The sequence below is a fragment of the Mauremys mutica genome, chromosome 2 (genome assembly GCF_020497125.1).
Source record: "Mauremys mutica isolate MM-2020 ecotype Southern chromosome 2, ASM2049712v1, whole genome shotgun sequence".
NCBI classification, from domain to species: Eukaryota; Metazoa; Chordata; order Testudines; family Geoemydidae; genus Mauremys; species Mauremys mutica.
The window spans coordinates 48,689,549-48,703,248 of NC_059073.1; the positions used below are offsets into that span (position 1 = coordinate 48,689,549).

The 13,700-nt window shown below is 38.1% G+C and overlaps 1 protein-coding gene across 2 annotated transcripts in view; it reads right to left on the reverse strand.

Annotated features, from left to right (window-relative positions):
* Window positions 1–13,700, reverse strand: part of RIPK2 (receptor interacting serine/threonine kinase 2) — a 36,460-nt gene that overhangs the window by 3,579 nt on the left and 19,181 nt on the right. For both annotated transcript variants that reach the window (XM_045006197.1, XM_045006198.1), the window contains 7 exons: window positions 12,891–13,048; window positions 9,383–9,432; window positions 9,019–9,180; window positions 4,827–4,912; window positions 4,578–4,673; window positions 2,998–3,103; window positions 608–787 (listed from right to left, as the gene is read on the reverse strand). In XM_045006197.1, coding sequence (XP_044862132.1) covers window positions 608–787; window positions 2,998–3,103; window positions 4,578–4,673; window positions 4,827–4,912; window positions 9,019–9,180; window positions 9,383–9,432; window positions 12,891–13,048 — 838 coding nt within the window. The remainder of the gene's footprint in view (window positions 1–607; window positions 788–2,997; window positions 3,104–4,577; window positions 4,674–4,826; window positions 4,913–9,018; window positions 9,181–9,382; window positions 9,433–12,890; window positions 13,049–13,700) is intronic.

Consider the following 13,700-nt stretch of genomic DNA (forward strand, 5'->3'; position numbering starts at 1 on the left):
TTACAATTAACATGGCTATATTAGGATCAAAACTACCACATTACAGACAGAAGAATGATAATTGGTTAAGACCCTGGACTAGGACCCAAGACCAGCGTTCAAACCCTAACTCTACCATAGACTTCCTGTGTAATCTTGGGCAAGACACAACTTCTCACTGCCTCAAGTCCTCATTTGCAGAATAGAAATATAACACTTCCTTTCTCCTACCCTATGTCTGTAGGAGAAAGACAGGATTAGCTATACCTTGACCAACCCTGGTAAGTGTTTGTAATTGTACCATTCTGCATCATAATACCCCTTTAACGAATACCACACTGAAGGAGAACCATCATACACACCTCAGTCACACTGTATGTGCAATCTTCCTTACCCTAAACTGTAAATTCTTTAGAGCTGTATTGCCTGCATATTGTGTTTTGTATTGTTTTGTTAGTGCTTAGTAAATAATAATAGGCCTAGTCTTCCCTTCAGACACATACACACAAATTGGTAGTTGTACATATATCAAGATTGTGAATAAACCTAACAGCAGGCATCTCACTGGCCATTCATTGTTTACCTCTGATATTAGTGGGACTTAAAACTCCATCAGTTTGTGCTGTACCTGAGGTAAGTGCTGATGACTGCAGCATGTGTGTCATAGGATTTGATGTGTCTGAACGATCTGCACCAAATGAGGAAGGGTAGCTGTGGTAGGGCACATACAATTTAGCACTCTGGGCTGGAGAGATATTTTCATCCATGCTAACAAGAGAGCATGGTCCTTCAGAACTGTTGTTTTTACCTTAAATAAAAGATAAAGAATCATATTACTTTTGGGTTCAGGAAAGAAACAAAAACATGTTAGAAATTATTTACAGCACCTTTACAAAAAAATTGTTAGTTGCATGTCTGTTCTCTACAAACAACATTCAGATTTTTCATGAAGCTGAGGTTCACAGAGCTTTTACATTTTTTTCTTATTTTTTGGAGGATTTTTTTTTTGGGGGGCAAAACATGGTTGAGAAAACCAGGTTTGGTCTGTTCCAACTTTAAAAAGCCTTAAGCAGCAGAAAATTCCACAGTGGCTGGACCAAACAGAGCTCTGACTTCCAACTTTCATGTTGTCAATTATTTCTCATCAGATTTATTTTAGTGCCTTTTATTTATTTTAGAACAAGTGCGGAGGGGCTAAACCTTCCTAAAAGAGACTCAAGTAGAATGGTAGCATCTCAAAGACTAATTGTGATCTTTATTGGAAGTCCAATGGAAAATCTGCTTTTTTATCTGTTCTATTAGCAATCTCTTATGAGGATTCCCTATATGCCTTCCTAAAAATGTCATATGAAATCTTCTTATATAATTCATATGGCAATACAGGTTTGAATACTAACTATGTCTAACTTAATTCATGGATAGAAAATTAATTCAACCGGAGAACTGACTGAGTACAAGAACAAATGACATTGTGAAAGAGATGCAGCAGCATGGTAATAGGTTTACCTTAATGCAGGGCCTGATGGACAATAAAATCATAGAATTTATATGGACACATTAACCAGTGTAAGCCTAAAACTGTATGTCACTTAAAGGACCCTTTACGCCAAGTTTGTATCCAGACATATCCAAACAACAGATATGTTTCCATTTTTTAACAAGAGTGTAACTCCAAAATAAACAGTTTTAACACAAACATTCCCTGCAGCATTTGTATTTTATTATCTTTATTACCATAGTGCCTAGGAACTCTAGTTATGGACCAGGGTCTCCTTTTGCTAGGCACTGTTCAAACAGAAAAAAACCCAAATATTTGCAACATTGTGCCAGTGCATGAAAACCCGAGAGTTGAAATTCATCATATACAAAAGGTTAAAACACAATCTGTATTGATTATTCAATCAGGGGAAAGCAGTAAAATAGCTGAATGTTTTATTTGCAACACTTTTAAAAAAAAAACACATTGGTATGAATTACTTGCCTGTGGCAGCCAAGGACTAACAACATCCTTCTGCTGTGCTTCCTAAAATAGGTCAGCCAACATTTAAGGGCAGTTGATGGAAGTCAATTTTTATTTTTGATGTGTTTACAAAATATGTTTGATTGTTTCCCCCTGCCACCTCTACAAATTTCTTGTCTTCTTAGGATTGTCAGATTTTCAGGTCTGACACTGTTCCTACTTCTGTGTTTGCCTGGTACCTAACACAATGGGACTCTGATCCAGACCAGTGCCTCTGGGCACTTTCATAATAAATAATAATTGTTCAAAACTATCTTCTGTGACCTTTCACAAAGAAAGGATCAGAGCCACTTGAGAAATTTCAGACACGCCCCATAGAGAGCACAGGCATGCCAACAATACCTCACAGTCAGCTGTGTGACAGAGTGCTAACAGGGCCAAAAGAATCATTACTGACATTTAATCTTCATACCATGGCTAGATGAAGATCATTGGCCAATGCCAGCAGCAGAGCTTCTGTCCTATAGATGGAAGCCTGAAGTCTGACAGGAGACTCCAGATACCACCACCAATGAACATTCCCCCCAGTGGAGATTCTGTACATGGCAGTACAGTCAATGTCAAGAGGTTTTGAGACACACCAGTGTCTTATCCAATCACATTCATACTCATCCTTCATACTCAGCCTAATTTTCCCCTGTCAGTTTCACCACATACTTCTGGTTAAACTACTTTGTATCACTCTAAACAATCCTTCTCCATCTCTTTTGTTTCTACTCTGAAAGTATTCATAAACGGACTGTCATGGCTCAGTGATCTAGCAGCTACTCCTCATCCTTGCCCATGATCTGGCCATATAGGGGCAATTAGTTGTCCCAATGGGGTGTAATGGAGTTAGAGTGATTTATTCCAGCTGCAGAGGACTACTTAAGTAGAGCTGGTATCTCAGTGTAGGGTGAGTACTCCTGTACAAATGCAGTGTCACAAATAGAGTATAAAGTTGCAGTTCAATAATAACTGAATATCATGAATCAATATTGTGCAGCAAGGTTACATACCCGTTGAGAGGATATTATACTTTGGTATAGACTTGAGTCTTGGTAATTCAGGTGACATGCTCCGGAGGGGGAGTGCACCGCTTTGTAGGAAGGGAGCACACGTTTCCTGAAATGAATTCAGTTATATAGTGAAGATGTACATTTTTGGAATGGTTTAGTAATTTCTAAAGTGCTTTCCTTTTCTTGTCTTCTCCTTGTTATTAAGATGTCCAAGTTACTTCACAATTAAAATATAGTAAGACATTAAAAAGAAGTTGTTAGAAAGCTTATTCCTTCACTCTCCCACTTCCCTGGTCCTTCTCGCATGAACAGAGAGCAACAATACCCAAAGTCCAAAGGTGCAAACAATTCGATGTTTATTGGGTGAACTTTCAGCAAGCTTAAATCCAAGTTCCTTTTTTCTTATTTTCGAATCCCAACTTACTTCCTGTTTGCCCCTAAGTTTATATAGTAATATTCTCAGCTATACCTTAAGCAATCATTCTACTGAAATTTAAAATTAATTATACAGCAGAAACAAACAATCACAGACCCAGACAGAGACCATGCAAATAAACATATCAAAGTGAGAACTATAATGACAAAACAATACAGAAGTGAGGATTTCACAACTACATCTATAAAGACATAAGGGTTTCCCAGCTGTCTCTCTTGATAAGTGAGTTCTTACCAGACAGAAAACGATCAGACTAAATTTCCTTTTACATCTTCTAGGCTCTTCCCTTTCTCTGGAGGTGATAGATGGGATCAACTTTCTAACAGCTCCAGATTGCCTTATTCAATATGACTAGTTTGGAATGTGAGGTTGTGACCATACGCTTCCCAGCTTATGGCTGCCTCTGAAGCTTGGCTAAAGGCATTAGCCTAAAAACAGGGCCTCAGACTGTCACAGTGAAAGAAGGCCCTTATACAGATTCTTTCTTTTATATCTTTATAACTAGTTAAATGATAAACATATACCTAAATTCTTAAAATATAGGCCTTTACAGACAGGCTTGAATATCTATATCCTAACAGAAGTTAAAAACCAAATGCAAATGTTCTTCCACCATCTGACCAAGATTTTACATGCTATTTTAATTATTAGTAGTAAAAATGAAAAGCAGCAGCACTAAGGGACACGATAATTTAAAAACAAATCCACAGTACTTTGCATGAGCAACATCAGTGGAAGTGGGGGATTAAATCCTCTCTTCCTACCCCGAAAGCACCCATTGTGTGGCAAACAACAGGCTGTTGCAGCATCTGTGGTCTGCTACACTCTCTGTACAGGTATGTGTGTGCTCCCTATATTCAGAGGATAATATGGTCATGTCTTCCAGCTCCTTTGGGCCATCCACAACTAACTCCATCCATGCTGTTATGCAAACACTGCACTCTGATGTGCAGAAGATAGAAACAGACTTCCCTGCTGCTGCCTGCCCCACTGACTCTGCTAGTTCATGGTTGTGCAGCTGCAGAAGAGGAGGGGGAGAAAAGCTTTCCTCATACTGAACTAAAAAAACATTTCAAAATGTTTTAGTTACCCCAACACATTTGGGAAAGAACTTGAATTCAAAATTAAGAAGAAAAAGTTTTACCTCCTGTGGACTAAGATTCAGAGGTATATTTACAGATGTCAGCTCCACATCGGCTGTCTTGTGACTGAAGCGAATACAATGAGACTCATATTTTGACTGAAAGAAACATTGGTATTCTTATTAGTTGTGCATTATAAATCTACCAGGCCAGGACAGTACAGACTCAATTATTATGTTAGTTACACTGTGACAAGCACAAGTTGCCATTTCAGTGTATTTTCATATTACATTGTAATAAAAGCTATTTACCTTATCTCTCTTTAAGAGAATTACTGCTTCAAGCATAGATATCTCATCAAATGTTCTCAGCACTGGTTCAAGATCTATTAAGCATTCTAAATAAGAAAAGAATACTCAGTTCAACATTAACTTTTAATAACAGTAATTTTTCTCATGCTCATGAAGAGTGGTAGATTGACATCCCTGGGAGATTAATGCCACCTATTTATCTAGTGATTTTATGTCATTTTAATAATTAGATGACAGGAAGTTCAACTACTCCATCCCAGCATGTGTGTGTTGATGTAAGGCTTACATAGCTGATTTTTAAAACTTCTGGATGACTGTTACTTGTAGGAATGTCTAATTTAAATTGAGCTCAGCTACAAAAAGTGATATATTTAAGCAAACAGAAGGGCATGGGAAACCCCACAACTTCCACTCCCATTTTACAATACACTGCATAATTTTGTAAAGAGAGCTACTAAATACTTGGCATCAGATCCTCAACTGGCATGACTAAGCAAAACCTCATTGACATTGCTGTACTGATTTACACTGATAATCTGGCTCTTTGTCTTTTCTAATTTAGTCTCTATTCTTTTGGTGATACTTGTTGAAAGCTTACAACCAATTTTCCCCTCTAATTATTATGTCTTTTACTTTCCCCCTGGCTTTTCTAGTGGAGACAAAATTTACATTTAAAAAAAAAATTATTTCCTTTTTTGAGCAATGGCATTCTCAAGAATAATGTTCTGCAGTTGACTGCTTCTGAACAGTCACCAGAGGGAGTAAAACATCATGAAGTGCTTTTCTGGTGTAAGGCCAACATAATGTAAATAGTAGCTGGTTTAAACAAAACAACCCTTCACCTCCTTTGCAATAGTGTGGTGAACTCTCTAATCTAGAACAACAAAAGATATTTAGACTTTGGAGATATTCTTTATCAAAAGCTTCAAGGTGGGTCAAATTTTGAGCTTAAATTACTGTATCCCTTCAGGGCAGGTATATATGATATAAAATGTCAAAACTCAGAGTCCATTTGACGGTATTTCAAAACAATTAGAGAACATCAATAGAGATAAATATTTTACAGAAAACTTGCAAAATGATCCATAGTACCATTTAAAGTTAAAATAAGGAAAATAAGCTATTTCTGATCATGCGAACTATGTTTTAAGGCAGGAATTTGTAGAAACAAAGGGATATGTTATTTGATGCACACACAATTCCTATGGACAATAGTGAGCATTACAAGGATGCACTGAGAGGAAAACATACTTGAGTGAACAAAAAAACCATCCCCACATAATACCGATAGATTATGAGCAAAATTGCTTCTCAATTTTCTCTCTTTCAAACTGAAAAGCACTTTCCAGAAACCGAGCACGATACTCTAAAAATGGCGAAGAGGTAGTCAGAGGGAAGGTAGCAGATTTATCTTGGCATCACTACTTCTCCTAATTTACTATCAATGAGTATCACAGAAATATAAAGAGGAAGCAAAAAAGTAGACATTTCAACCCTTACAAGTACCATTGCAAAATGAAGGGAAGTAAAAGTAAACGGAGTAGAAAATTCTGCTTTTACAATAAGAAAGCAGAAAAAGCTTTCCCCTTAAATAAAACCACCTGTTTTCTTCCTTTTATATAAAAAAAAAGTGAGGGTATTTATTGTTGTGAAGTCACATAAGATACATACTACTTTGATTATGTAACCTAGATAAATATAATTAAAAACAATACTTACAGTTCTAACATTGTGCTAACACTACAAACAACATTTTAGCTGATGCAATTCATTACAAAATAAGAATACCCAAGAAGTATAAAAGCACAGAAACATTTTTGTGCTTTTATAAAAGCCTGTGATATGACATGTTCCTTGTTTCGGGTTAAAACAAGAGACAAGGTAAAAAGTTCATAGGCCCCAAACTGGACTCTGTCTTAAAACTGACATTCAATTTCAAAACATCCGCCAATATTAAAAGACTTGTCCATGATCCAAACAAAAGGTTGTAAATCCCAAATACTAGACTGAGTTTCCCATTAAACCAGCCACTAGTATGCTGTGTTGTGTGTTTGGATTAAAGACATCAGTATGCCTCATTTTTCTCTCCTGTCAGCTTCACTGAAGGAACTGAAATTGTCAAAACAGTCTGCTTTCTGAGCTCTTTGGAAAACAACTTTCAAAACACTTTCCAGCTCAAAAGAACAGAACCAGCAACAGTTTTAGAGAAATGAAGCTACTGTGCAACCAAACCACCCTAGAAATTGAGATGTTAAATTTGTTGAAACCCTCAGTTTGAAAGATAAAGGTTTAGTGTTTCATACTGGGGATGTTTTAAAATAGAAAACACTTTTTTTAAAGGGAAACTGCAGGTCTAGGCATATAAACTGTCACAGAGCTTCTAAAATACAGAATTTTGTACCCAGCACAATCTTACCGTCTTCATTTTGCAACACCAATTAGGCGGGGAGAAGAAAAGCACCAAGGCCATTACATTTTGAACTATTAAAGATTGCTACTTTTCTGCTTTTACAAAATAATCTGCCATCTCCCTTGGACATTTAGGATCAGATTTTCCAAAGATGGAAGTTAAAACAGTGCTCTCAGCTTTCACATTCACAAGATGGATAGTCAGTTGATACAAGTACGCATGTAATTACACAACGTGGCTGTAATTAATGTTAGGAATGGGCCAAAAAAAAAAAGTACTCTATGTTGAACTGAGATGGTAATGGATAAAATGGGACCCAGGTATAATTCCCTCTCCTCCCCCGCTCCCCCGGCCACTTTTTTTTGAAAATAGAAGCCTGATAAACAAGGATTTGCAAAATCAAAACCAAACTCCTCCTCCTCCTCGCTTTGTCCCTCTAATATATATAGATTTTTAATGTCATGTTTGCCTTCTGAATTCAGTGTTCCAGGTTGTAGGACTCACTGTAAAAGAGCTAAAAGCATTCATAGTAAAACCTGACAGCATTAAAAGGTGAGAAGTGTAGAAGATATTTATAACTGGAGTGAGTCACCTAGTCAGTATGATAAACATTTAAAATCTGTCAAATGCCACTTTAAGTCTTAAATATACAATTAGTTTCCGATTATCATTGCAACTGGTGATAGGGACCGATCTAGTAAAGACTGCAACATTGTTTACATTATAGTTTCCTATATTTCTCCACACAATATTCACCTTTTAGGCTCATTTGCACTTAGGCTCAGCTCTCTACCTAATGGTGATTTGGAGGGAAAAGTATAAGCAAAATGAGTGAGGGAGGAAAGGGAAACCCAGAAAGCATTGTTCCCAGTGTTTTAAAAATATATAACTCCAGCCACAACTTTTTAAACATTGCTGTAGCAATATGCTGAAAATTGGCATTAGTGTCTTGCATGAAAAGCTAAGACTTTGGGAGTTGTGTACTGAGCCTGCATAATAGACATTTTTAATTCTATGGGTGCACTTAGGGGCAGAGCCAGCTGCCAATTCTACAGCCATGAAATCCCACTGGCAGTGGAACTACTGTGCAATGGAGCTGATGAGCTAGATGTGAAGCAGGCTGAAGGGGCTTGTGCAACAGCAGCCCCTCATTCTGGAAGGTGGGACAGTGTTTTCACACGGCTTCCCCCGAACACAGGTGTGTTCCAGGAACACACACATTTGTTTATGAAAGGGTAAAAGTTTGTTTGTAAAAGGCTGGTTCAGTTTTTTTTAGAGGAATTTATAATCCAGGGTTCACTGTTAGTTCAGCAAGCAAAACACCTCTGACTGCTTACAAGTTCCACTAGCCTTATTTTATCTGTTTTCCTCTAATTATTTTCCTCCTTAAAACTCCCACCCCTTCAAAAACATGCAGTAAATTAAGTGCAAATAAATAAATCATGTTAAAGTTGCACAATTAATCACAAAAAAAAAAAAAGACTGGAAATACAAAATTGAAGATTCCAACTACAATATAAACCTGGCTGCATTGTACATGTTCCATTTTTTATTATTGTTTGACTTCTAGCATGAGTAGCTTAATGTTACTGTATATGCTGTTAAATGTAAAGTGTAAATTATATAAGATATTTGACAAGGCTGAGTTAAAGCTGTTTTGGATGCAGCTGTTTACATTTCCTTTTTGTGACTGCAATTAAGCAATCTCAACATTGTATTAACAATCAGGTATTTTGGGGGATATAGTTTTCCACTTAATCTATACCAAGCAAATAAACTCACTTGAAAAAGAAGGTCTTTCATCTGGATTTTGTGCCCATCCACTTGCCATTAATGTTACTATCAGCACTCGGTGGGGTATGTCCATTGATAAAGTTTCTTCACTAGTGTCTGGTCGCTTTCCTTGTGACACACTATACATAATCTGCAAGGGGTTTATAACTTCTGTCAAAATAGATATCAGGCATTTATTAGAAATATATGTACTATAGATAGTTATTGTTTACTATAGGAGGATAAATTAAAATTGCAGACAATAATTAGGGATGTTGTAATTCTGCCAAAATAATTGTTTTCAGATTACTGTACAGAGGCTTTAGCTAAATGTAAATAAGGCTATAAAAGAAAACTAAAGAACACATCTCACCTTCAAAAGGCTGTTTTCTTGACATCACTTCCCACATAATAATGGCATAGCTGTTAAAGTAAAAATGTGCGTTACTTTAGAACATTTTATTATTTGTGCTGACAATGCACTCAGCATCATACAAAATATTTGATTAAAATAAGCTTGCACAACACCAACTTAAATGGCTGACTATAATAATATCCTCCTTCATACATGTTATGAAAACCAACAACAAGGGTAGTACTGAGTAAAGAACAATGTGCTATAGCTGACTTTATTTATGGTGGCCATATGTGCCTTTGAAAACCTCACTGATTTGACATAAAAAAAATCAGTTTATAAGTAGAGGTTTTTTTCCTAACTGCTAGCCCTTCTCATCCTGGGCTCTCAGTGTTAAGAGGGCTTTCTTTCACAGGCCCGTTCTACACCTCAGAAAAGGTCCACATAAGGCAGCTTACATCAACCTAACTAAGTGTTTATACTACAATGCTCCTCCCCGATTTAACTCATGCGCTAGGCCAGCCTAATAACTCCATCTCCAGGAGAGGCGTAGTGATTAGGTCGATATAGTTAGGTTGATGCAGTGTCCATGTAGACACTGAGTTGCTTACATTGCTTATTGCTGCCTTTGGTAGCTGGAGCCCTGCTGCCCCAGGTGGAGGGGCTCACAGCTTGGGGGGGTCAGCACCGAGGGCGGCGGGACTGGGGCTCCAGCTGTCATTGCCCCACTTAAGTTGTTGCATGCGCTGCTGGCGAGGATGCACACTGACAGAAGGAGCATAGTGTGGACAGGAAGAGCAGATTTAATTACCACAATGGCTGTAGGCTGACCTAACGTAAGTCAACTTAATTTTGTAGCACAGATGTGCCTAAAGCAATATGAGTTCAGCAGGCCACCATCTATCCTTAGTTACACCTGTGCAAAGCCTTTAAACAGTCTGCAAAGGGAAAACAAGTGAAAAAATTTGGTCCTGCAATTGGAACTCAGTTAATAATTCTATTAATTATGGGCTAGTCAAAATAGAATATAGCTCCCTCTCCAGAGCTGTGTTACCTATGCAGTGCTAACAGGAGTGAAAAGTAATTCAATAAATATTTTTGTCCATAAAGTATGCTGTTGGGACTCTGAATATAAACAGTGATCAGTTGGGTTAGGTGTCATACACGCCATATTCATTCTGCAGAGAAGAATCTTCAGAAGACCACCCAGAAATAACTCCAAACTTACTAAGCCTAATCATGTTAATACATAAATCAATGGGACTTTCCCCACTAATCTCCAAGGGAGCAGGAATAGGCTCATAACTACACTTTTAATAAAGGTGGAGCAGAACACTACTTATATGCCGCAACACATTGTTGGTCCCCTGAGTAGTGACTTAAGAGAGAGTTCACTGTCCCTGATATTTGGTAGAAAACAGTGGATTTTAAAGGCAAAAATTCTGCTTTTCAACAAGAGTAACGGAGTCAAACTGGTACAGAAGTCACAAAGACTCATCCTGGACAGGAAGGCCTAAGAGCATTCAGAGAGGTGAATGAACTCTGCCCTCAACATCACTCTCCCATTCAATCTGAGATATGATATAATTAAACATTTTCATCTCTTCTGTGACATTGTATTCTGCAACTTCCTATTTGTTTTCCTTTGGCTCGTGTTCCTCTTTCCCACACCACACCTTTCTCTTTCCTTCCATGGTATAGCTTGATTTGCTTCTGTTCTCTTTTTTAGTATGTAGTGTTGTAGCCGTGTTGGGCCCAGGATATTAGAAACACAAGGCGGGTGAGGTAATATCTTTTATTGGACCAACTTCTGTTGCTGAGAGAGACAAGCATTCAAGCTACACAGAGCTCTTCTTCAGGTCTGGGAAAGGTACTCTGTGCATCATAGTTAAATACAAAGTGGAACAGATTGTTTAACTACTACCCACCTATGCTAAACAATCTGTTCCATCTCGTATTTAGCTGTGACACTCAGAGGATCTTTCCCAGACCCGAAGAAGAGCTCTGTGTAGTTGGAAAGCTTGTCTCTCTCACCAGCAGAAGTTGGTCCAATAAAAGATATTACCTCACCCACCTTGTCTCTCTTCTTCAATGGATGTTCTCCTCCTGTCTTCTTCTCTCTTCCTTTGGTTTGGGTTCTCTCCCTTCTTTCCACCTATGTTCTCAATTTCTTCTTCTTCTCTTTCTGGACAATCTCTCCCCCCTTCCTTGTTCCCTCATTCCAAACCTCTTTTTCAGTCTAGTTTCCCTCTAAACTTACTCTTTCTTTCCCTTTACTCTCCCTCTCTTCTCTCTCTCCTAACCAACCTCTTTAGGCTCTCCCCCACTCTAACCAATACTGTCACATCCTCCTAAAACCATAAGCATAGACAGGGCCTGCTGCAATATTCTCTCCCTCTCCTGCTCCTCCAATGAATTGCCTTGAGCTCCTGATTCTTCTCTCTTGCTCCACCCACCCACACCTCTCAAAAGGTGAGCGTTACAGGGATAGTCTCTCGCCCTGATTTCTTGCTAGGAATGCCAGGTGCTTTCTCTGAATCTCAAGGGGAAGAGCTAATTATGAAAGTTAATGCTCTATCTTCCAGGAAGCCCAGGCTTTGTCTTGGCAGTTAAGTCTCTGAAACTGGTTCATCTCTTATCACTGCATCCACACATCTACATGCAAGAGTCCCAAAGTGTCAGAAGTCCTAGATATTTTTAAAATATACGAAAATTATGGAATCCATGACTCAAGTAGCAAAAATGCAGCCTTAATAGATATTCTTAAAAACTATGCTTGACTGCCATAGGTCATCTGTCAACTGTTAACCATCCACTTCCTCAACTCAATCCCCTCCTTGATTGTTTAGACAGGCTTTGAGGTGTTACCCTTCTGAGATAACTTGTTCAGTATCTCTTACACTTAGAAAGCAACGGCTGTTGTTTCTTTTATAGGTAGCTATTACTCTATATACGCCATTCAAAAGTTTACTGGAGTAGCTCTCCCTGGATTTCTATATGATGTATACTCCTATATGAATTTCTATTAATTGATGTATATTCTGTTTTTGCCTGTCTCTTCTCCTGACCTTTTGTAAGTTAATGCTTTTTCTCTCACCCCGTGTTTGTCTTGCAAATTACATTAATCTCTGCACATAAGCCACAGCGATCTCTTAAGTAGGTCTGCATAGTTTGTTCATCTGGATGCTTGCACTTTCTTTTGCTACTCATTTGCTCTCTCCCCTCATCCATCCTGTTTTCAGCAGGGTAATTCTATTCCCTGCAAACCCTGATTTGTGGGATGTTCAGAAAATTAAACAACATTGGGTTAACTCCAACCAATCCCCTTTTCTAGTTATCCTGGTTTTACCCTAATCTCTAGGGCATTATATTTGTCCTAATGTTTGCTAAGGAAAGAGGTTTTCAAAAATTGTACTTTATCTATTTAGTCTCCCAAAATAACTTGTTCTGCTTCATTATAATCAAGTTCCTTGGACAATTTTTACTTTTCAGTTTGCAGTGCCCACTGTAGGATAACAGGCAGTACCTGTATATATCATGCTTTACACTTGCACGGGTTTTCTGATTGGGATTATAGTCTTCAGGTGGCATGTAGATAATAGTCCCTCCCTCTGGCAGAGATTTGTCACCTCGTGATTGTGATGTGGACACCATGCGCCATTTCGATAAACCAAAATCCGCAATCTGGTAAAAAACAAAAATCTGTCATTCTGAGAGAGCAGCAGGTCCCATCTATGCACTGATGCTAGTGCAAGTTGTCAAAAATAGAACTGAATGAAGAGTTTGTGTAAAAACCTCCATCCCGCTTGAAATGAAAGCAGCTATGGTGTTCTGCTAGCTACAAAACCCACCAACCTTGATTTAGAAAATGTTTCCAAATCAGGGTTCATGTTGTCACCACAATATTATTATTTATTAATGATTTGAATTACCGTAGCACTTAATCACCATAGTTATGGACCAGGACCCCACTGTGCTAGGTGGTGTACAAAATAAATAGAATAAAAAGATGATCCCTCCCATTGCTCCCTGTGGGCAACACCTCCCATGTAGTCCGTGATTTGGCTGTGGAATTCACCCTTGCTAAAAAACTGCATTTCAGAATATCAGCTTTCATTTCCAAAGACCAAACACTTATGTTTCTAGCCCTTATGGTTGGAAAGAAAATCTTGAAAACATCAATCAAGTGTAAAACAATGAAGCACTATCCAAAAACAACTCAGAGAGTGGTGCAGTTCCTATCATCTCAATCAGGCTCCTTGGACCAAGATGCCATAGAATTAATCATTTAGGCTGTGAAATTTGCCATTTTGCTGCAGACAGGAACCCAATATTT